General features: G+C 47.1%; 1 protein-coding gene across 1 annotated transcript in view; it reads right to left on the bottom strand.

Moving 5' to 3' along the window:
• Positions 1 to 21,534, bottom strand: part of PLXNA2 (plexin A2) — a 222,847-nt gene that overhangs the window by 43,439 nt on the left and 157,874 nt on the right. Inside the window, exons 10-12 of the mRNA XM_017888311.1 lie at positions 19,143 to 19,343; positions 17,237 to 17,333; positions 14,155 to 14,345 (exon numbers count right to left, since the gene is read on the bottom strand). Of these exons, the coding sequence (XP_017743800.1) occupies positions 14,155 to 14,345; positions 17,237 to 17,333; positions 19,143 to 19,343 (489 nt within the window). The remainder of the gene's footprint in view (positions 1 to 14,154; positions 14,346 to 17,236; positions 17,334 to 19,142; positions 19,344 to 21,534) is intronic.

Here is a 21,534-nt window from a genome sequence, read left to right as displayed (position 1 = left end):
TGCCTCACAGGGATGATGTGAAGATTAAGTGAGATAACATTTGGAGAGTTCTTAGTATGCTGGTTTAGAAAGTAGGTCTTGATAATTGGTAATCTCCTTCCCTGCACTCTGTCTTTGTAGATGACTAAACATGGGATGTCAGAATTGGCAGGGTTAGAGGTGATGGAGGGCAACACATGGATGAGGGAGCTCATCACAGATGTTAGGGTGACCCAAGGTGCAAAGAGCGCTCATGGGACTATTGGAGAATGCCCGAAGCCTGAGCTTGGGCAAAGAGTGGTGATGCCGCCATAGTAGAGCCCTGGCTTTGGTGAGTTCTGTGCCCTGCACAGAAGCAGATTCAGAGCCAGACATCATCCTTTCACCCAAAATAAGTTTGGAAGAACACTGGCCCTGTACAAAACATTCTTTATTATTTCCTCCCTCCCTTCTGGCCATTTCTTCTTTCCCTGGCTATCAGCCATTCCGGGGTAGGTGCAGCATTCCACAATGAACTCAATTAATTATTTCAGGGAAGTACTTCTGAATGAGACACCCACACAAACAAATGATTTGACAGTTTGGTGTGTGTGTGTGTGTGTGTGTGTGGTAGGGAGGTGGAGAGAGGGAGAAGGGAAGTGAAACGTCAAATCAGCAGGGAAGATCTTTGGGTACTGACTCATTTGAGCCCCATGCTTTTCACTCCATATTATACTGTGGACTAGAAGTCTATCTGAATTCTCCCCGTGTGGACCTCAGAAGTGAGAGCTAGAAGAAGGGGACTGGAGAAAGAACATCCCAGAAGCAGCCTGCTGCTGTTGAGTTGGGGTGAAAGGGGTCACTGAAGCTCTCCCCTCTGTGCTGTGCTGGCAATGCCTGTGTGCCCTTCCTCTGCCCACCCCTCACACTTGGGACCCCTCAGAGTCCTGGCCCTCTCCTCTTACAGACTACAGTCTTATGCTGCAAATAGACGTTTTGGTCAATGATGGACCATATATACGACGATGGTCCTTTAAGATTATAATGGAGCTGAAAAATTCCCACCACTTAGTGGCATTGTGGCAGTCATAAGTCGTAGGAAAGCCTAGGGAAGCATATACAATTACGTACAACACATAATACTTGATAATGATGCTAAATGACTAGGTTATTTGTTTACATACTTACTATATTTTTTATTGTCATTTTAGAGTGTACTCCTTCTACTTCTTAAAAAAAAAAAAAGCTAACTGTAAAACAACTTCAGGGAGGACCTTCAGAAGAGATTCCAGAAGAAGGCATTGTCATCATAGGAGACAACAGCTCTTTGCGTGCTATTTCCCCTGAAGACCTCACAGCAGGACAAGATAAGGAGGTGGAAGACAGTGATATGGATGATCCTGACCCTGGGTAGGCCTAGGATGATCTGTGTCTTTGCGTCTTAGTCTTTAACAAAATAAGTTTAAAAAGTTAAAAAGTGAATTTCAAAACTAGAAAAAAATCTTACAGAATAAGGATATAAAGAAAGAAAATATTTTTGTACAGCTATACAATGTGTGTGTTTTAAGCTAAGTGTTGTTACAAAGGAGTCAAAAGGTTGAAAAATTAAGTCTATAAAGTAAAAAGTTATAGTAACTGGCTGGGCACCGTGGCTCATGCCTGTAATCCCAGCACTTTCGGAGGCCAAGGTGGGTGGATCACCTGAGGTCAGGAGTTTGAGACCAGCCTGACCAACATGGGGAAACCCCGTCTTTACTAAAAATACAAAATTAGCTGGGCATGGTGGTGCATGCCTGTAATCCCAGCTACTCGGCAGACTGAGGCAGGAGAATCACTTGAACCGGGAGGTGGAGATTTCAGTGAGCCGAGATCGTGCCACTGCACTCCAGCCTGGGCAACAACAGTGGAAATCCATCTCATAAAAAAAAAAAAAAAAAAAAAAAAAAAAAAAAAAAAAAAAAAAAATTGTAGTAACTAAAGTTAATTTACAACTGAAGAAGAAAACAATTTTTAAATTAATTTAGTATAGCTTAAGTGCATACTGTCTTTACAGTTTATGGTAGTGTACAGTAATGTCCTAGGCCTTCACATTTACTCACCACTCACGGAACTCACCCAGAGCAACTTCTAGTCCTGCAAGCTGGAAATCGTAAATGCCCTAAATATGGTGTACCATTTTTAATCTTTTACATCATATTTTTACCAGCCCATTTTTATGTTTAGATACGCAAGTACTTACCATTGTGTTACAATCGCCTATGGTGTTCACACCAGTCACATGCAGTACAGGTGTGCAGCCTAGCTGTGTAGTACGGTACACCATCTAGGTTTATGTAAGTACCTGTCATGATGCTCACACAAGGATGAAATTGTCTAATGACACATTTTTCAGAATGCATCCCCATGGTTAAGTGATGCATGACTGTACGTATGCTTGCTGGGAGAGCTCAGGGGCCCCCACAGCTATAGGGTATAAAGTCTCTATGCATTTGACATGCTGTTCCCTGTGCTGGTCAAGCATGTCCACTGACAAATGCCTACCCATCCTCAAGTCTCTACTCAAAAGATGCCCCCCCCAGGGAGGCCTCCCCTGACTCCTTTAGCAGATTTAGTAGCCCCTTCTCCTACCCTCCCACTTCCCTCTCTGAACACCTCCAGGACCACGACTGCCACACTACACTGTAACTGCTTATTCCCTCAATAAGACAATAACTATCTTGGGACAAGGGACTATCTAGCTTTTCTTAGTAAACTAATCCTTAGCACACTGCCTGGAACAGAGTAACTGTCAATAAATATCCCCAATTCCCTGTTAAAAGGAAATGCTGGTCTCAACCAGATACTAGAACAGACTGTGTTCTTTAATGATGACTGGAGGAGTGGAGGTACGTAACTGTTGCCTGAGAGTGATGTAGTATTTTAACATCGGGATCATTAAACAGCTCTTCCTGCAATCTCCCTTGCTTTAATTTAAACCAATTTCTGGTTTGATTCCTCATCGAATGGAGGACTGAACAGCTGCCTCCTCATCAAACATCTTTTAGCTACTGAAGACAGCAATTAAGTCACCCCTGGCCTTTGCTTCTGCAGTTCTTCCAGCCTTTTCACTGAAGATCTTGGTTTCTAAACCCTTTGATCATTTTGGATGCTTTTCTCTGGACCCTCGGATTTCTATGCATCTTTTGAGAGTGTAGTGACCCAAACTCGGGTTGTGGCTTCAGCAAAGGCCTGATTGATTGATGTGCAGTAAGGAGGGCCTGCGAAGATGACTTCCTTTGCTTGTCACACACGCCATTAACCGGGCTGGCCCTGGGCAAACCCAGCGGAGGATAAACATTTGGTATCTTTCCCATGTTCTTTTGTGTTTTCCTCCCAGGGGTTCTTTCCCTCATTTTAGGCACTTTTCACTCAGCTGTTCCCTCCTCCCTTTCTGTATCTGTATACAAGTACAGAAAAATGTATTTGCATCTTAATGGGACTTTAAGTTGTGTTATTACTTGGCCTTAAGATCACTGATATCTATTGACTGGTTGTAGAATAAAAAGTTTGTCTATTGTTTGCAGGATTCAGAGGGAAAATAAGGGAAACACTTTAGGGTAGAGAGCTCAGGCTAGCAGCGCTAAACCCTGCCCCAGGAGCAGTCAGTGACCACACCCAGGTAGAAAGGTGGCTAGTTTAAGTCCTGGCCATGCACTTCTTGATCTGTACATGTTAAGCCAGGAAGACTAGGCCAGCAGGATGTGGGATCAGGCAGGCATGCCTAGGTCACAGCACACATGACGATGGCAGGGGACTAAGCAGGAGATTCCTATCTTCTGCTGAGGCCCTCTCAAAACTTCCAGGAACCTCTGGTTTAGGGAGTCACTTCTCCACCTGCTCAGACCGCACCTTGACAGCAGCACAGCCCAGCTGAACCCTGGAGAGTGCCAGGGCACCCCAGCTAAATCTGTGTTCCTGCCAGACCCTGTCATGTTTGTTTTCCTCCGTGGGTGCCATGACCTGGAAAGCAGCCGCCGTGATGCTGCACCCGACCTCATTCTTGCAGCCACTAATTGAACAGTTCGGAGGGAACTGTGCCACAAAGCAGCCCAAGGGCAAGAGCAGATGCAGCCGATTAATTACAGCTGGGGAGATGCGAAGGGCTGCACCGGGGAGGCACTGGAAGGCCCAGGGGCTTGGCAGCCTGGGAAGTGAGTGCTCAGGTGGGCTGTTCCTAGGTTCAGCCTCAGGCAGAGCCTTGTTGGGGCAGGGTTGGGGCCAACTTCAGAGTAGGGGCTTGTCGGGGCAGAGGAGCTTGGTGGGAGCTTCACAAAGCTGAGCTCCCATTCTAGACACCCTATCTTCCTCTGGTTGTATCTCTGAGCTCATAGAGATGGCGAGAAAGAAGCCAGAAGCAGGGCTTCAGCTCCAAGGTATTGAAGATTCTAAGAATGATGGCTGCTGCTTTCACATTCTTTAAGTGCTTATAATGAGTAAGGAATTATGCCAGGGGCTTTACATATTTTATCCCACTGAGGGCTCAAAACAAGCTATGAGGTGTTATTATCATTCCCATTTTTCAGATGAGAAATAGTGTCCCAGAGAGGTTAAGTAACTTGTTTAAGGTTCCATAGTAAGTGGCAGAGCCCAGCCAGGTTTACCTAACCGCTGCTTTTTGCCTTCCCACGGCACTGCCCCGGGGAGACCCCCATCCTTGGTCACCCACCATAAGAATGCATGCCCTGGCCTGCTCTTCGCTTCTGTCTGCTTAGGCACTCCAGCCCCTTTCCCTTTCTTCCCATCTCGGCAGCAGGCTTAAGATGCACAGATCAAGAAGTGCATGGCGAGGACTTAAGCTATGGCTAAGGCCATGCCTTGCTGCTTTCCAAGGAGCTCTGGAGTTGGCCTTGCTGGTCACTGCCTTTACTCCTGCTCTCTCTGGCTCCCTTAACTTCTCAGCATCCATCCCCACTCCTCTCTGACCTCACCCAGGCAATATCCACACTCCCCTCTTGGCCTTGCCCCTTTGTCTCTCCCTGTGAATGTCCAGTCTCCCCAAACAATGCCGGGACTGGGGACTACTGACTTTCTTCCCATCTCTGCAGCAGGCTTGAGGAAGAGCTTGGTGCCAGCTCCTTTCTCTCCTCTGGCTCTGCAGATTGACAGTTCTATTTGTCCAAGTGAGCTCAGGAAAGAGATGAAGGATAGTACACGGGTCAAACATAGGGGCTCTTGAGTCAAGTAGCTGCAGGTCAAATTCCAGTTCTAAAACTTACTCTCAGTGTCACTTCAAGAAAGTTATCAGACCTTGGCCGGGCGCAGTGGCTCATGCCTGTAATCCCAGCACTTTGGGAGGCCGAGGCGGGCGGATCACAAGGTCAGCAGATCGAGACCATCCTGGCTAACGTGGTGAAACCCCATCTCTACTAAAAATACAAAAAAATTAGCTGGGCATGGTGGCGGGTGCCTATAGTCCCAGCTACTTGGGAGGCTGAGGCAGGAGAATGGCGTGAACCCAGGAGGCAGAGCTTGCAGTGAACAAAGATTGCACCACTGCACTCCAGCCTGGGCAACAGAGTGAGACTCCATCTCAAAAAAAAAAAAAAAAAAAAAAAAAAAAAAAAAAAAAAAAAAAAGAACGTTATCAGACCTCATAGTGCTTCAGTGTCCTCATCTATGAAATGGGTCTAATGACAATACTAACTTCTATTTCATAACAGTTGTTTTGAGGTCGAAATGAGATGACATATGTGAGGTGCTGAGCTAAGTGCAAGGTAAGTATTCCGTGAAAGTTAGCTATGATTTTTCTCATGACTATTTTATGTTGAAGAAATCCAGGTGGAAGCGGGGTTAGCTAAGGTCCAAAGGAAAAGTAGCTTTGTTTTCACGAGGATCCTATGCAGGTGGAGCCTCTGGGTCCTGTTCTTGATGGGGACTCAGGGCAGGGGCAGACAGGCTGACTCGAGAAGGAGACGTGGTTGGTGTGGACGTTGCCCAGTGTGGCACTGGCTGCCCCTCTGATGGGCCTGCGCAGCTCTCACCATGGTTACCAGCAGGTGGGCAGTGCCCGCCCACTGGATTTGTAAAAGGAGACAGGAGAAACTAATGTCAGAGCCTCCCAGAAGGAGAAGAGGTGCTGAAGAAGCCACTCTAGAATGGCCTCAGCCCCGTCAGCATCCTCAGTGGATGTTCATACTCTGTATTAAAAGCTTTTGTGTCTAAGATTGGGATTTCAGGAGGGTTCTGCCCTGAGGAGCCCCCTAATCAGGACAAACCAGTGAGGACAAGTCGAGGATGTGTTGACAGCTTCTCCTCTCTTTCCTAATCCTCTCACTCATTTGACTTTAGAGGGCAGCGATGCCAACTTTGTGGCTGCACGTTTTCATTCCCTCCTGGCTCCTAAAGACACCTGGATGCTGGGTCTGAGAAAGCAAATTGTGGTATTCTTTTCCACTTGGAGTGTATGTGTGTGTGTGTGCCTGTGTGTGCACTCTTCACAGTAGACTAGAGCCCAGCTGACGAGCTCTGTAGGAATCTATGGCATTGGCGGTGCCAGCTCTCCTGCCCAGCGTGAATCCTTGCTGGCTCTGTCTTAGCTGATAGTACATTCAAAACCTAATTGTTATCTCAGCAGAGTAACTCCATTATTCATCCTGACACCATTCCCCGTTAGCTGTTTGTTGCAGTGATGTTATATTAATGAGGCCTGCAAATAAATGAACGAAAGATCAGAGTGCCGGCTTGTTTCTCAGGAAAGCTGGCTGACTTATTTATTTATTTGTGGGGAACTTTGCAGTGAGTCACTCTGGCCCTGGGCAGGTGGCTTTTGGCCTTTCCTGCAGAGATTTGGTGCAGCCTTACAGATAAATACTTGTAAATGTCCCAGTTTCCCCAACAGTTTCACAAATGCATTTGCATCTGAGAGAATCCAGGCAAAACCAATCTACTTTAAATTATTTGTGCAAGTGGAGAACAGGAGCTAGCAGGAGTGATGGATCATCTCAAACTATTAAGGTATCAACAATTATTTGAGCTTGGTTTTAGAGGCCAGTGTACATGGTTTTCTATAATTGATTTTCTCTCTCAGTTACATGTACCTAAGATATGTAAGATAATGTTAAAGAGAATTTATATTCCCTAAGCATGGACTACGGAGGTGATGGAGAAGTTACTGAGGTTGAAAAATTCATAAAGTAAGAGCTACATGGTGGTCAATGGAGAAACAGCTGTAAACCTAACACCCCCACTGCCTGGCATCAGTGTGGCCGTATGGTGCAATGTGCCAGGTGACTTTGGGAACACACAGGAATGTTCTTTCACATCTTAAGGGTGGTGGGTTCCTGGTCACACCAACTCTGGTGTTTATCTCCTGCATCTTAAGCCTGCTTTGCCTTGGCTTCACCCTGATCTGTTCTTGCCTGCAAGTGTGAACCACCTGGGCCCCATTGTCTGGCCTCTCCCATCAGGCTGAGATGCTTGAGAGGTCAGAGCTGCCAGGCCAGGGAATCCAGCTTTCACTTTAGCTTAATGGCCATCTCATTGGTGGGCATAGCAAAAACAACAACAACAACAACAACAACAACAAAAAACCCAACTGAATGTGATAGCTTCAAGAAATAACTGGGGTAGGGGTTAGAATAATGCTTCCCCCTGAAAGGCAAGAAGTGACTGCCCCAAGCTCACATGCACCCCAATACCCCCTTCTTGTTGTTTTTCCTCTCACTCATAGGAGTAAGTGTGGACCTCATTATGTTTAGGAAGACAGTTAAGTGAAGGTTACTTTAAGGCTCAGTACAAAGGGTAACCAATATTCCCAATTTGTCTGGCATCTCTTGGTAAGTTCCAAGAGGATTCTGATCCTAGACGCAGACATTTTTGTTACACTTGGGGTGGGATGAGGTGGGGAAATGTATAGCCAAGGAACAGTCCCCCATCCCCCTCACCATGGTGTGGTGAAGGAAGTCTGCCTTCTGCTCTGCTGCTAACCAGATATGGGTGTGACACTGGGCTAATTCTTTACTTCTCTAAGCACTGTTTCCCCAACTCTTAAGTGAAGATAATCATAGCCATCTTGCAGGGTTGTTTGGAGGAGTAGGCTCAGAGCCTGGCACATGGGAGAGTCTTGTTAAAGAGAAGCAATTGTCACGAAGACTCCCAGAATTAGAATGTTGGCTGGTCTGCTCATGTTCCTTGCCTGAGGTTAGTGTCCTCATTAGCAGGCGACCTGTATCCCTGCTTCAGACCTCCTTCTACACAGGACACAACTGCAGAGGGTGGAGATTAGAAGTCTGCCTCAGGCCTTTTGGAGGAAGCACAGTGGCCTGCAGGGCAGTCAGTTTCCAGCCTCTTCCAGGTAGCCAATGTTCAAGGATAGGCTGGGGCTACATTGGAAGAGGCTGCATAACCCAGTCTCCCTAACCAGGACTCATGTATACACGCGACAGACAACTTCCAAGCCCAGCACAGTTCATGGCATACAGTAGTCATTAATTAAATATTCATTTAATGAGTGAATTAATGTATTTGGAATGGTGGCATCTCCCCCCTCTGATCAGAATGCTCACTCTTATGGTTTGATTCTTGTCTCCTCAAAATTCATATGGTAAAGACCTAATTCAGTATCTTAGAATGGCACCTTCTTTGGATATAGTGTCTTTAAAGAAGTAATCATATTAAAATGAGATAATTAGGGTGGGCACTAATCCAATATGGCAGGGTATTTATTAAAAAAAGAAAAAAAAGACTAGGGAGACAGATACACACACAGAGATAGAATGCCATGTGGACATGAAGGCAGAGGTCAGGCTGATGCTTCTACAAGCCAAGGAATGGCAAAGATTCCAGCAACCACCAGAAGCCAGGAAGGAGGCCTGCAGCAGATTCCCCCTCACAGAGCTCAGAAGGAACCCACGCGGCTGACACCTTGATCTTGAAGTTCAGGCCTCCAAATACGTTCAGGTTGTTTAAGCCACCGGTTTGTGGTTCTTTGCTAGGGCAGCCCTGGGAAACTGATATACTCGCTTGGAGTGAAGAAGACCTCTGTTATGTGAGCTCCAAAATCCCGTTACCCTCCCTGAGTTTATCTTTCTGAGAAAATATTCAGTCTCTTCCTTTACTGCTGGATCCTGCCTACTCATGGCTCCTTAAGAAATGTTTTTCTCTGGGCCTTCCTTTCCAGTGGGTGGCTCCTAACACCCTCCTCTTTGAGGTCCCAGCAGGTCCTGAAGCACAAGCTGGGGGAACGGAAACGTGGCGGGCCAGGCATCTCATGGGCTTTCCAGTCCTCTGCACATCTCCTCTTTCTAGGGTTGAACAGGTGACACGTGCACAGACACCCATGATGACAGCTGGAAATGGGAGCAGCTCAGGAGGCCTCCCACGGGGGACAGCATCATTATCACACTACGAACTCGCTGAGAAGGAGCAGACGGTGAGTCCTGAGGGGGTCCTAACCTGAAGTTTATGCAAACTGTGAAATTCAATAGCCTGTACAACTTGTTCTACATGAAGCTGCCATAAAAGATGGGTTCCTCGGGGTGGGCCTGGTTGCCATGGAGAAGATGGGGTAAGGAGGGGTTACGGAAGAACACAGCTGTTTATCTAACTATGTGTGCGCCCACTTCTTTTTCTAACATAGAACTCCTTTGAGATCATCTCATTTATTTCTCTGCTGTCCCAGGAAGGACAGCATCCATTCCAGCTTCCACTTATTTCCAGGTGGAGATTCTGCCACCCCCAACTGCCATCACAGGCCATCTTAGAATCATTCTCTTTTCATCCTTCAAGAAGGATCTTTGTAGTAAGTGGCTTCTATTTACTGCATAGAGTGGCTGCACTAAGGAGGGCACCCATTCTGAAGATGAAGGCTGAGGACAAGGAGGTCTACATCAAAGGATATGGGCCTCATGGAAGTCAGATGATTCAGAGGTTTGGGGAAAACATCTATGCCAGTGCAAAGGGATTAGCCAAGAAAGCTGAAGTAAAGAAAATGAGTTGGCCAGGCATGGTGGCTCATGCCTATAAATCCAGCAGTTTGGGAGGTCGAGGCGGGCAGATCACTTGAGGTCAGGAGTTTGAGACCAGCCTGGCCAACATAGTGAAACCATGTCTCTACTAAAAATACAAAAATTGGCTGGGTGTGGTGGCACATGCCTGCAGTCCCAGCTACTCGGGAGGCTGAGGCAGGAGAATCCCTTGAACCTGGGAGGCAGAGGTTGCAGTGAGCCAAGATCACACTACTGCACTCCAGCCTGGGTGACAGAGTGAGACTCCATCTCAAAAAAGAAAAGAAAAGAAAAGAAAATCTCCTTAAAGGTTGCTTTTAGCAAATTACATATTCTTGCCGAAAACACCATAGAGATGAGATTGTGTCCTTCTCAGAGCATTCTATTGAAAGGTACATGAGGTTGATTTTTCCCATTACTGGCTTTGTTTACTTTGATCAATTGGTTTAGGTGAGGTCTACCACGTTTCTTCACTGCCCAGTTACTATTGTTCTTGTTATAATTAATAAGTATCTTATGGGAAGGTAGCTTAAGGTTATGTAAATATCCTATTTCTCATCATACTTTCATCTACTAATTTTAGTGTTCATTGACCATTCTTTGCCTGAAACAATTATTACTGTGTACTTTGCCAAATGGTGGTTTCTATTTCTGTAATTCCTTCTACATTTTTTAGTTGGAATTCTAGTGTAAAGATGAGTTTTTCTGTCTATTTATTTATTTAGAGACAGGGTCTTGGCCGGGCGTGGTGACTCACGCCTGTAATCCCAGCACTTTGGGAGGCCAAGGTGGGCAGATCGCTTGAGGTCAGGAGTTTGAGACCAGCCTGGCCAACATGGCAAACCCTGCCTCTTCTAAAAATACAAAAATTAGCCAGGCGTGGTGGTGCATGTCTATTGTCCCACCTACTCAGCAGGCCGAAGAAAGAGAATTGTTTGAACCTGGGAGCTGGAGGTTGCAGTGAGTCGATTGTGCCACTGCACTCCAGCCTGGGTAACAGAGCGAGGCCCTGTATCAAAAAAAAAAAAAAAAAAAAAAAAAAAAGTTAAAAAAGAGACAGGGTTTCTCTCTGTCGCCCAGGCTGGAGTGCAATGGCATGACCATAGTTCACTCTAGCCTCAGACTTCTGGAATCAAGTGATCCTCCCACCCCAGTCTCCCGAGTAGCTAGCACTACAGGCATGCACCACCACATCCAGCAAAATTTAAAATTATTATTATTATTTTTTAGAGATCAGGATTCTGCTGTGTTGCCCAGGCTGCTCTTGAACTCCTGGCTTTAAGCAGTCCTCTCAGCTTCTGCCTCCCAAAGAACTGGGATTACAGGCATGAGCCATCGTAGCTGTCCCCCCATTATTTATTTAGTTGTTTGTTTCTTTTTATCAGGAAGAACCACGGATTCTTATTCTATTGGTGAAATCCACAGCTATCATTTTTTATGTTCTTGCTCAAATTGCCCAGATTCGGCCTCTGAGATCCCCTTTGAGTTGCCTCAGGTGCCCTTTTGATAGGTCCCGTACAGGTAATTTTTGGTACTTCTTGCCAAATAAATATATAACCTGAATTTGATCATGAGATTAGACAAATCCAAATTGAGGGACATTCTACAAAATAACTAGCCTGTGCTTCTCAACAGTATCAAGGTCATAAAAGACAAAAAAGGACTGAGGATTAAAGGACAAAGGAGACATGACAATAGAATGTCACATGGGATCCTGGATTGGATCCTAGACCAGAAACAGGACATCGGTGGGACAGTTGGCAGAATGTTAATAAAGCATGTATATTAGATGATATTATTGTATCCATGCTAATTTCCTGATTTTGATAATTACACTGTGGTTATGTAAGATGTTAACTTTGGAAATCTGGGTGAAGCGTATATGAAAGTTCTTTGTACTATTTTTGTACTTTTTTATAAGTCTAAAATTATTTCGAGAATGAAAAGTTAAAGAAAGAGACAATGACTTTTACAGGGAAAGGAGGATGGGGTGGGGCTAGGAGAAAATGAAAAGAAAAAAATATTGAAATGAAAATAAAGAAATGAAAGAAAATATTCCAGATAATCATGAATACAACATTCCAGGCCCGGATGCTCCCTCCCCCATGTCCTGTTCAGAGTGAGGTGCGCCGAGTGGCTTGGGACACAGCATGGATTTGTCTCTCTCCAAAGATGCTCCTTCCTTTCTCAACAGCCTTGACTTGAAAAGCACCAGCAGGAGATTGGGGCCTCTGATGCCTGCTGATATGTTCACTGGGAAAATCAATTACAGCCTAATTACCTCAGGGGGTTAATTAGCCCTCGTGTAGCTTGGGTGTCCTCTGTGAACAGAGCAGCCTATCAGCCCCCAGTCAGCCAGCAGGGGCAGCTGAGGCAGAGGTTTCCCAGTGAGAAGCTTGCCTTGGGGCTGGAAAGGGGCCCCAGCCAGTCGGGGAGTGGATGGTGCAGCTGCTGGGGCTGGCAGAGGCGGGTGGTGCTGATGGAAGCAAGTCTCTGCCTAATTTAAGCTCCCCCACACCATGGGTGCCCACAGATGTAGAGACTGACAACTGTAGCAGCAAGAATTACGGAACAGTGCAAGTTCTCAGGCCAGCAGTGGCCGGAAATCACTCGAATCAGGGAGAAGGCACGGAGCCCTGAGCAGCTCAGGAAGCTAGCTGTCTGAGGGCAGAGGCTGGGGCACTGCCAGCAGCCCCTGCAAACATTCTCTTCCAGAGACATAAAGACACAGGAGAAAGTCAGGAGGCACCATCCCTGGTCACAATCAAGAATAAAATGGGATTGAAGTAGCTCTGTCTTTGAAAGGCAGTGTCTGTGCTCTCCTAACTCCTCTCTGCATGGATGAATGAGGGCCTGGATGCAGTAAGCACTCTCCCACCGATAGCCCTGCACTGTCTGGGATATGCTGCCTTGTGGATGGATTGCATCTATCTGGTCTAGGAAAAGTTAAGGAAGGGGAAGCACCTCTTCTTCTTTTATGTACTTGGTAAAGAATTTAAAAATGGTTGTATAATTAAATATGAGTTCAAATACTGGCTCTGCCACTTATCAGCTGTATAAACTTGAGCACGTCACTCAATTTCTCTGAGCCTCATTTTCTTCATCTGTACAGTGGGGGTGAAAATACTTATTTCCCATGGCTGTTGTGAGGATTAAATGTAATTTACACACATTAAATAAATAATTTCTACCTCTTCAAATAACCTATCTGTAGGTTAGCAGCACCCATTCCATCTTAAGGGTTTCTTTTTAAAACTGATCTGAGGTTTTGATATGATCATAGAGATGTTCTAGAAGTTTCCCAATATTCTGTGATATAGGTGAGGATAAGAGTTGCTTTCCTTGGCCAGCAGGGAAAACGAAGCAGGGAAAAGGATGGTGCAGCAGCTCAGGGAAGAGGCAGAAAAGGAGCAGCCCCTTCCTCCTTTCTTAAACACGCAGACCACCGGGTATCTGCCCGGGCCTTTATTCCTAGTCACCATCAGGAAGGTGCAGTTAGTTTCAAAGTATGAGTGACAGTTATAGACTAGGGAGCAGTGAAAAGGGAGCACAGAACACAACCAGAGTTAAATACAGCGACTCCTCTCCCAGGCCATTTGAAACCCAAGCAATTGCATTTTCATCCACATTATCCATTCATCTTCCTTTGAAATTTGCTATTTTGGAAACATCATTTTTTCCCCAGGATAATTAACTTCCTTTTCTTTCTATTAAAATGCATGAAAAAATTGGGACAGGGAGTAAATCCTGGGAAATGGCACGGTGGCTAATGCAGTGCTTGCCTTTACTCTCCTCTTCCGTTCTCAGCTTTGCAACTCTGAGCTAATTGCGGCTCCTGAAATCACATTTCTGCTGAGAAAAGCTAAACCTGTTTTCTGAAATGTTCACCCACCATGGAGCCAATTTCTCCTCCTCACTTGGCTCAGCCAGCCTGGCAGGGAGACTGGGCTGGCTCTGCCTCCCTTGTCGTGTGCACGTGCACACCAATGCACTTGTACATTCATGCACAGGCATGAGGATGCGCTTCCATACGCTTACCTCATACCTAGACAGGGGCCGTCGAGACACACATGAGAGGTTTCCTACACCCCCCACATTAAACTCACTCTACGCCAAGAATTTGTCCACAGAGTCTCAATTTGCACTCCTCGCCCACTGTCTTGGGGTCAGCTCTTGGCTGCCCCTTCCTGCTCTAGGGACTTGGAGGACTTACCTCGGTGATTTGAGGGTTGGAGCACTTGACATTGTGGCTGGACCAGTCCAGCCAGGGGCTGGAGGGGCTGGTACAGTGCTGGTGGAGGGTGCACCTGCGCTCCCCGCTGCACCAGCCACACTCAAACTTCCGGTCGGCCTTGAGGCAGAGGCCGCAGCTCTCCCGCTGGGCTGCACACTTGTAGAGATGGACTGCAAAGAGAGCAGGTGGTCACAGATGAAACCAGAAAGGGCTGCTCACAATACGCCCTACTCTTGCAGGTGTAATAGAAACTCTTCCTCACCATGGATAACACCACCGATCATCATTATCATTGCAAGAATGACTGATGGGGAATTAATAAATTGAGCCTCTTACCAGTCACTTAAGGGCACTAGGAAGAATAATATTATTTAAGAATTCTGGCTCTAGATTGAATCAGATTAGGGCTTTAATTGCGGCTTCACTACTTCCTAGCAATGTGACAAAGGATTTCACCTCCTTGAACCCCACTTACCTAATCTCTAACATGAAGATAATCATTGATTTTTTTGTGAGGTTGGAATAAGATACTGCATATTAAGTGTTTAGCACAATGCCTGTAACATATCTGATGCCCTATACATGTTTATTATCTTTTCTTTGAACTCGTGCTATATTCTTATGCTGCGTTTTTCTCTTACTCTCACACTCTCACATATGGTCCTCATGCAGGAAGTAAGGGCTGCTTTCCTCCACTGAAGAAAAAATGAGGCTCAGAGAGAGATAATGACTCTTAGAGCTTAGTAAGATTAGTGACCCAAACTGGAATCTTAAACTCCAACTTGCTATGCTGCTAAATGGTAGGTCTTGAGAAGAGAGGAGTCTTGTCTGGCAAACTGAAAATTGCATGGGTTTGAGAGAGGAGTCAGCTTGGGGTTAAAGAAAGGCCAGGTGGCTAGCAGTGGGGGAAGCATTGCTGATAAAAAAAAAAAAGAGGGTGACACAGTCTGTTCACAGCCCTTATGAATTGAGAATGTGTCCCCAGAGAGGGCAAACTGGCTACTTAAATGATAACATTTGGAGTGTGCAAACCCTTTGTCTTTGCTTTTGTCTCCTGCTGACTCATAAGTGCTAGTATAACCAGCGAATTAGTGGAACTGTGCTTCAGGTTCGGGAACCTGGTCTTAGCTCCTTGCCTGCTGAGATTTCGAGTTAAAAGTAGAATTTTCCAAAAGCAAAACACGTAAAACTCATTTTTCCACTCTTTTGGACAAGCACACACAAGCTTTCAGGACCAGGTGGTATGCCATTGCTGGAAGTGAGATACACGCCCCAGGGAGAGTGTAATTTTAACATTCTTCCCATAGGTCTTCATCCTGTTCCTCTGCTATGTCCAGCATCCTTTAGTCCCAGCTGCAGGGCCTATATTTAAATACCCTCATGCTTATTGCTTTGTAAGGTAGAGGGAAGGAAATGGGAATCTTAAAATGAATGAGTACACACTGAGCATCTATAAATATGTACCACATGGTCCATACCCATGAGCTCATGTAAAGGGGAACAGCCATTCATCTGAGTTCACACAGCTGTAAGTGAAAGATCCAGCAGGTGAACCCCACTTTGCTGGATTCTAGAACCTAAGTTTTTAAACAGTGTGGTCCTCTCCATCCAGCCTAATGCACAGCCTGCAGTGACACTCAGGCTAGCGGGTGGAGGCGATACGAATGTGAAGACAACACTGTCTGTGCACTCTCAGAGCTTCTTCAACATTGTGAGAGTCACAAGCAGAGTTTCTGATGCAACAGCTTGGATGTGGCTGCTCTCTAAGCTCCAGGTGCTAAGGCAACCTCTGGGATCTGAGCCCAGATTCCCAGCAGGGAAAGTGTCTCCTATGTCTTAGCAGTGAGAAAGTTTGGCCTGGGTATGAGGAGAAATAGAAAAAAATAATCCTCCTGGCTCAGTTCCTTTCTCCCAGTCTAAGTAGCCTTGATTTTAATGGCAGCATTTGGGACAGGGAGCTACAGCCCTAAAGATGCTGAAAAACTTGCAGCCCCTGCTATGGCCTTGCCGACTACCCCATCTCCATTGGCTGACTCCTCAGGTGGAAGCAGAGGCTTGTGACAACCCTAGCTACTTGAAATGTGGCAAGGCATGTGGCTGAGGGTAGGAGGAGGGTGGGGGATAGGAATGTATTCCAGAGGGGAAGGAGTTTAAATCCCACGGTGGCCTAAGCAGCAGATCCTCACAGTGATGTGGCTCAGTTTGCGAGCTCTGAAATTAGACTGTCTTGGTTCCAATCCCAGCTCTTACTATCTGACTCTTGGCCCATTTCTAAATCTCTTTGGGTCTCAGTTTCCTCATCTAGAAAATGAGAATAATAATAGTACATACCTCTCAGAGTTATTGTGATGCTTAAGGAAAATAATTTCTAATAAATTACTTAGTGAGTGCCTACCCATCATGAGTGCTCATCATATTGGAGTCACTTTTATCATTCTCAAGAGCGGGGTGGAATCTTGGTATTTGCTGCACTGAGGGTCGGGCCTAACTGGCACATGGGAGGAGCTCGACATGGGTTTACAGGATGATGAATAAGGGTCAGTCTCATGGAGCACCCCTCCTTCTTCAGCCAGATCCCCTTCCTGAACTTCTTTGCTCCAGATGTGAGCTGGACTCTGCATGCGGCTCTCTCCTGCCCAGCTCAGGAGCAGGAGGGCAGCCTTAAAACTTTCTTAGTGCAGTGATCACGGCCAGAGCCAAGGACAGGGGAACAAGAGCCTGACTGGAAACAATATCTCCATTTCCAGGGAAACTGGCCGGACGTTCCTGCCTGCTGTTCTCCTAGGTCAGGTTCCACAGACACTTCAAAGCCTGCATGAGCCAAAGAATAACGTGGATGGGCCGGCAGCCGCCCGGCGGATGCTCTGGTTGTAATAAAACAGGGCTCCCAACAGGACTCCTTTGATGGCTCCAAATGTTGCTTTAGGATCCTCTGAAAGGTTCCGCTGACAGAGGGAGTGTATTATTCATGGCACAGTGGCTGGCTGGCTCTGATCCCTCTGGCCCCAGTCTTTCCCGGGTCGTGAAAAGATCAAACTTCTACCCGGAAGTAGCCGCTTACCTTTCAGGTCCTGAGGGTTGTCAATGATGAAATTGCCATTCCACACCACGGCGAAATCCACGGCCAGGTTGCTGATGTCCATGCCATCATACTGGTACTGCAGGGAGACGGGCAGAGGCACGGGGCTCACGTGACTCTCTATCACAGGGGTCAGGGATTCAGGGAAACCCTGTGTGCCGCTCAGATTATTCCTATGATGCCTTTTCCCTGGATCCCAGTCACTAAAGCCAATAGAATCCCACCCAAGCCTCCTAGCTTGGCATTCAGTGCCCCGCATAATCAAATGCAAACCGACTCCTCCAGGCTTCTCCACAACTCTCCTGTGGAAAGCTTTGAATCTACCATTCTCCAAACACATCTTCTTAAGCCCGTCTCTGTCTTTGTTGAGTTCCTGTCTCATAAGGAATGCAACCCTCTCCTTACAACCTCCATCCTTTTAACCCACCGTATTCTTCCAGCCCAGCTCAGCTCTACTTTCCCCAGGAGTCCTCCCCACAACCCTGCAGACCTGTCCCAAACTGTCTGTCCCCTGGTGTTGCCACTTTCTGTCTTGCACTGGATCTGCTGTGCCTCTTTTCACGTGTCTCCATAGAAAGTCCATATGTCTCCGGAGGCAGAGGTAATGCCCTCTTACTACTCTTGTAAGGCCGAAAGTCTCATCAAGCAGTCACCCGGCCAACCCCTGCGGTGGCCCTCTATTTCCACACGAGCCTTATTTTAGCCAACGGTCCACTAAGGAGAAGCGCCCACAGCTTTCTGGGCACACATCTCATCAACCCTACCATTAAAGTCCTCTAGCTGTGGCCAGGAGTTTATGACTTTCTCTCTTGTGCTGATCCCACAGAAGACATGTATGCCCTTCACACACTTCAGAAATAACACCCCTGGGTGGCCAGTCCTGGCACCCTGTGAAGGAGACCTCGGGGCATCTCCCCAACACCCCACTCTTCAGCTCTGAAGGGCATGTCACTGTCAGCCTTCTGCTCCCGCCCTCCCCTGCCCCAGCCTCCCTTTGTTGTGTCCCGTTTCTTTCTCATCTCCCTTCCCCTTGCGCTTGGCGGCCTTCCGACGATTACAAATTCTATCAAGCGCCTGTGACCTGGGAATCTGACAGCTCCCTGATAAGAGGCCCAGATTCCCTTTATCTCTCCCAGGCGAATTAGCTTCCCTCAACACCTTTGTCACATCCTCCCCTCCCGCATCTCCAGCTGACCCCCCACAGTCGGAGACAGGGAGCTGGCAGACAAAAAGATCTTCTTGGGGTTAGTATTATAATTAAACACCTCATGCTCTCTGTCTGCCATTCAGGATTGGTTTAACCCTTGCTGCTCTTGAAATTCACTGCTTCCTCCTTCCCCTCCCCTCCCACTTCCCCTCCTCCCATCGCACTTCCTGCTCCTCTCTTCTCCAGCTTTCGCCTGCGCTCTCCTGGTTATTCACTCCCTGAACGGGGATGGGAATGGGGTGTGGGGCGGAGTTGACTTGCTGTGGCTCAAGTTTCACTGAAGACAAAAAGAGGTGCTCTTTCAACTTCAGAAAGGTCCATGATGTGATTATTTGACATTGCATGCCTGTATCAGACATCTCACGTAGCCCATAAATACATACACCTACTGTGTACCCACAAAAATTAAAAATAAAAAATTTAAAATGTCAACTTCAGAAAGGGCACAAAGATCTCAGTGTCTGCCATGAGGGTCCTCACGAACTGTCTCCTCTGGCACCAGTCACCTGCTCTGCTTTGGCTCAGCGGCTAGGGTGCTGGCTGGCTCCTGCGTCCCTGGGGATGTGGGATTGCCCCGTGAACCTTGAAGGCTCTGGAAGCCAGGGCTGGCCACACTGAGGCCCCAGCACAAGTGTGAGAGGAAGCCCTCCTCCAGGCAGGGCCCAGCCTGAGTTCTCTTACCGAGCTGTTCTGGCACTGAACGCTGGAGCTGTTGAAGCGCAGGGCAGGGACCCGGTGGATGGCCCCTTGTATGTTGAGGACACACTCGTAGCCTCGCTGGCCGGACTGCGGCTGGGGCAGGTTTCGTGCCTTAAGGGTGATTGGCTTTACCTCCCCGACTGGAATCAAGATCTCCTCCGTGGGCACCAGCTGGGGACAGTCCTGGGGGAACAAACGAAGAGGCTCCATAGGTCCCCTGTTCATGCTGTACTACATGCCTGGGCCAGGCAGGCCCCTCTTGTATCAGGCGGGCTGCCCAAGAGCAGAACATTACCTCATGTAATGCCCATGGAGTGGGCAGGGAAAATGGAATCGCTCTTAGCTCCTGGGCTTTGATATTGTCATCCCCATCCCACAAGTTGTCCTGTATCTGCTGTGTGTGTTACAATGCAGAAATTAATTTTCAAGCACAGTGTGGCAGGCTGTGGATTTTATCTCCTGAGACACTGGATAAAAGAGCCTCCATGTGTCCCTGTCCCCAACCTGGCACCCCTACCTCTGGGTTTCATCTCGTTTTCTGGCTCCAGATACTCGGCCCCTTGCATTGTCCAATGCCTGGGGCGTCCGTTATCAGCAGCTTCAGCTTCCCAGCCCCAACTAAGCTGGGCTTTCCAGGAGGTGGATCAAGCCCTCCCAGCAATACTCTAAACACTTGCTCTGTGGTTTTTTTTTTTTTTTTTTTTTAATCTCATTTCATTACCAGGCCCTGCGTGAATGCCATGTTGTTTTGGAAAACAAAACCAAAAAAGAAAGTCTTGGTAGGGAGGGGCTTTGGAAAGGACCATGAGAGAGAGACAGCAAGAAAGACACATTGATTTTCTGGAGTTCCATGACTAGATGCTGATTCTCCACCAGAGGTCAAAGGGCCACCCCACTGTGCCAATCTCCTCTTTCTCCTTCTCTCCTTGGGAAGATGAGCCCGGTAGCCCCTGGCAGTGATGATGTGGGAAACACCTCCACAGGAAATCACTAGCAAAATTCTCACAGGAGGCTCCCCTTTCTCTGTCCCCTTCTCCTGGGCAGTAGTTCTTAGGGGGAACTTCTGGGAATGTGTGGGGGCTGATGCTGCTACAGGGCCTGCAGAAAGTGTTACTGGCATTGATGCCAGGGGCCAAGATTACTGGACTTCCTACAAGGTGTAGGACGTGTTCAATGATAAAAGTATTGTCCTCCTAATGGCAAATGCAATAATTAAGAAGCCTTGTGCAATGCCAACACAGCCTCACACAGGTAATCTCTTGTGGCCGCCTCTTGTCACGGTGTGGCTCAGGCTGTTGCCTCTTTTCTCTGGGCCCCACTTGCAAGCCATTCAGCATCTGGCCCCTGCCTACCTCCCTCTGAGCTCTGTGGTTCTTGCACATAATAGTCCAGCCATACTGAATGTACGGTTAACACTGAGATTCCATCTCCCTTACAGGATCTGCCTCTGGCCCTTTGAACATGCTTTTCCGTCTATCAGAAACACTCACTCCTGCCTATCTTCCTCCTGCTGCTGCCTGACTTCAACCTCTCTTTCAGTTGATTACCTCTTCTTTTACTTTTTTGTGTTTTTAATCATCACCTTCTCTGAGAATGAATAATTGATTACCTCTTAATCAGCCTTCAAACTCAGCCTAGTTTCTTCTCTGCAAGGCCGTCCCTGACCCTGTCCCTGCACTGGCTTCAGGATGGGTTATGAATATTCACCCATGATTGGTTTTGACCCACAGAATTACAATTTCTTGATTTGCTTTCCTCACTGGGCTGTGAGCTTCTTGAGGATTAGGCTGCATCTTACTCACCTCCATCTCCCCAGTCTTTCTGTCAGTGCTTGACATGTAATGGACACTTGGTCATTGCTTGTGGGAGGGTAAATGGAAAATAAAATAAAGCGACCTGTGAAAAAATCTTTTTTTAGCTCCAACTTTGTAGATTCTTTAGAGATGAGGTAAAGCCTGCCTTCTGGACTTGAAGAGACTTGAGAAGGCATTTGGTTCTCAAAAGCTGGAGTTGGAAATAGTCATAGGTTTTGGAGTCACGTGATTTCTAAAGTGGCATGTCTGCATTTACTAAGGACAATTTACGAAGAACTCGATCCGGGGGAAGTTCTGCACAGAAACCTACCTAAGAGGGTCTGGACACACCTGCAGGCTTACTGGTGTCATCCTTTGTCAGCTGGCCACCTGCATGTGAGGACTCCAGGCAGGCAGGGCCTCCACGAGAGAGAATCATAAGGCAATCCCAGAACAGATGGGTCCCTGTTTAGGAGCCAGTCACTCAAGCTGCCAACTCATAAACTTGCTCTTTACTGCACTTTTACTTTCATTCCCTGCAGGCACTCTTGACAGACTCTTTCATATATTTATAGCCAAAA

Source organism: Rhinopithecus bieti, unplaced genomic scaffold (assembly GCF_001698545.2).
Source record: "Rhinopithecus bieti isolate Rb0 unplaced genomic scaffold, ASM169854v2 scaffold_15813, whole genome shotgun sequence".
NCBI lineage: Eukaryota > Metazoa > Chordata > Mammalia > Primates > Cercopithecidae > Rhinopithecus > Rhinopithecus bieti.
This window is presented reverse-complemented; position numbering and strand designations above follow the sequence as displayed.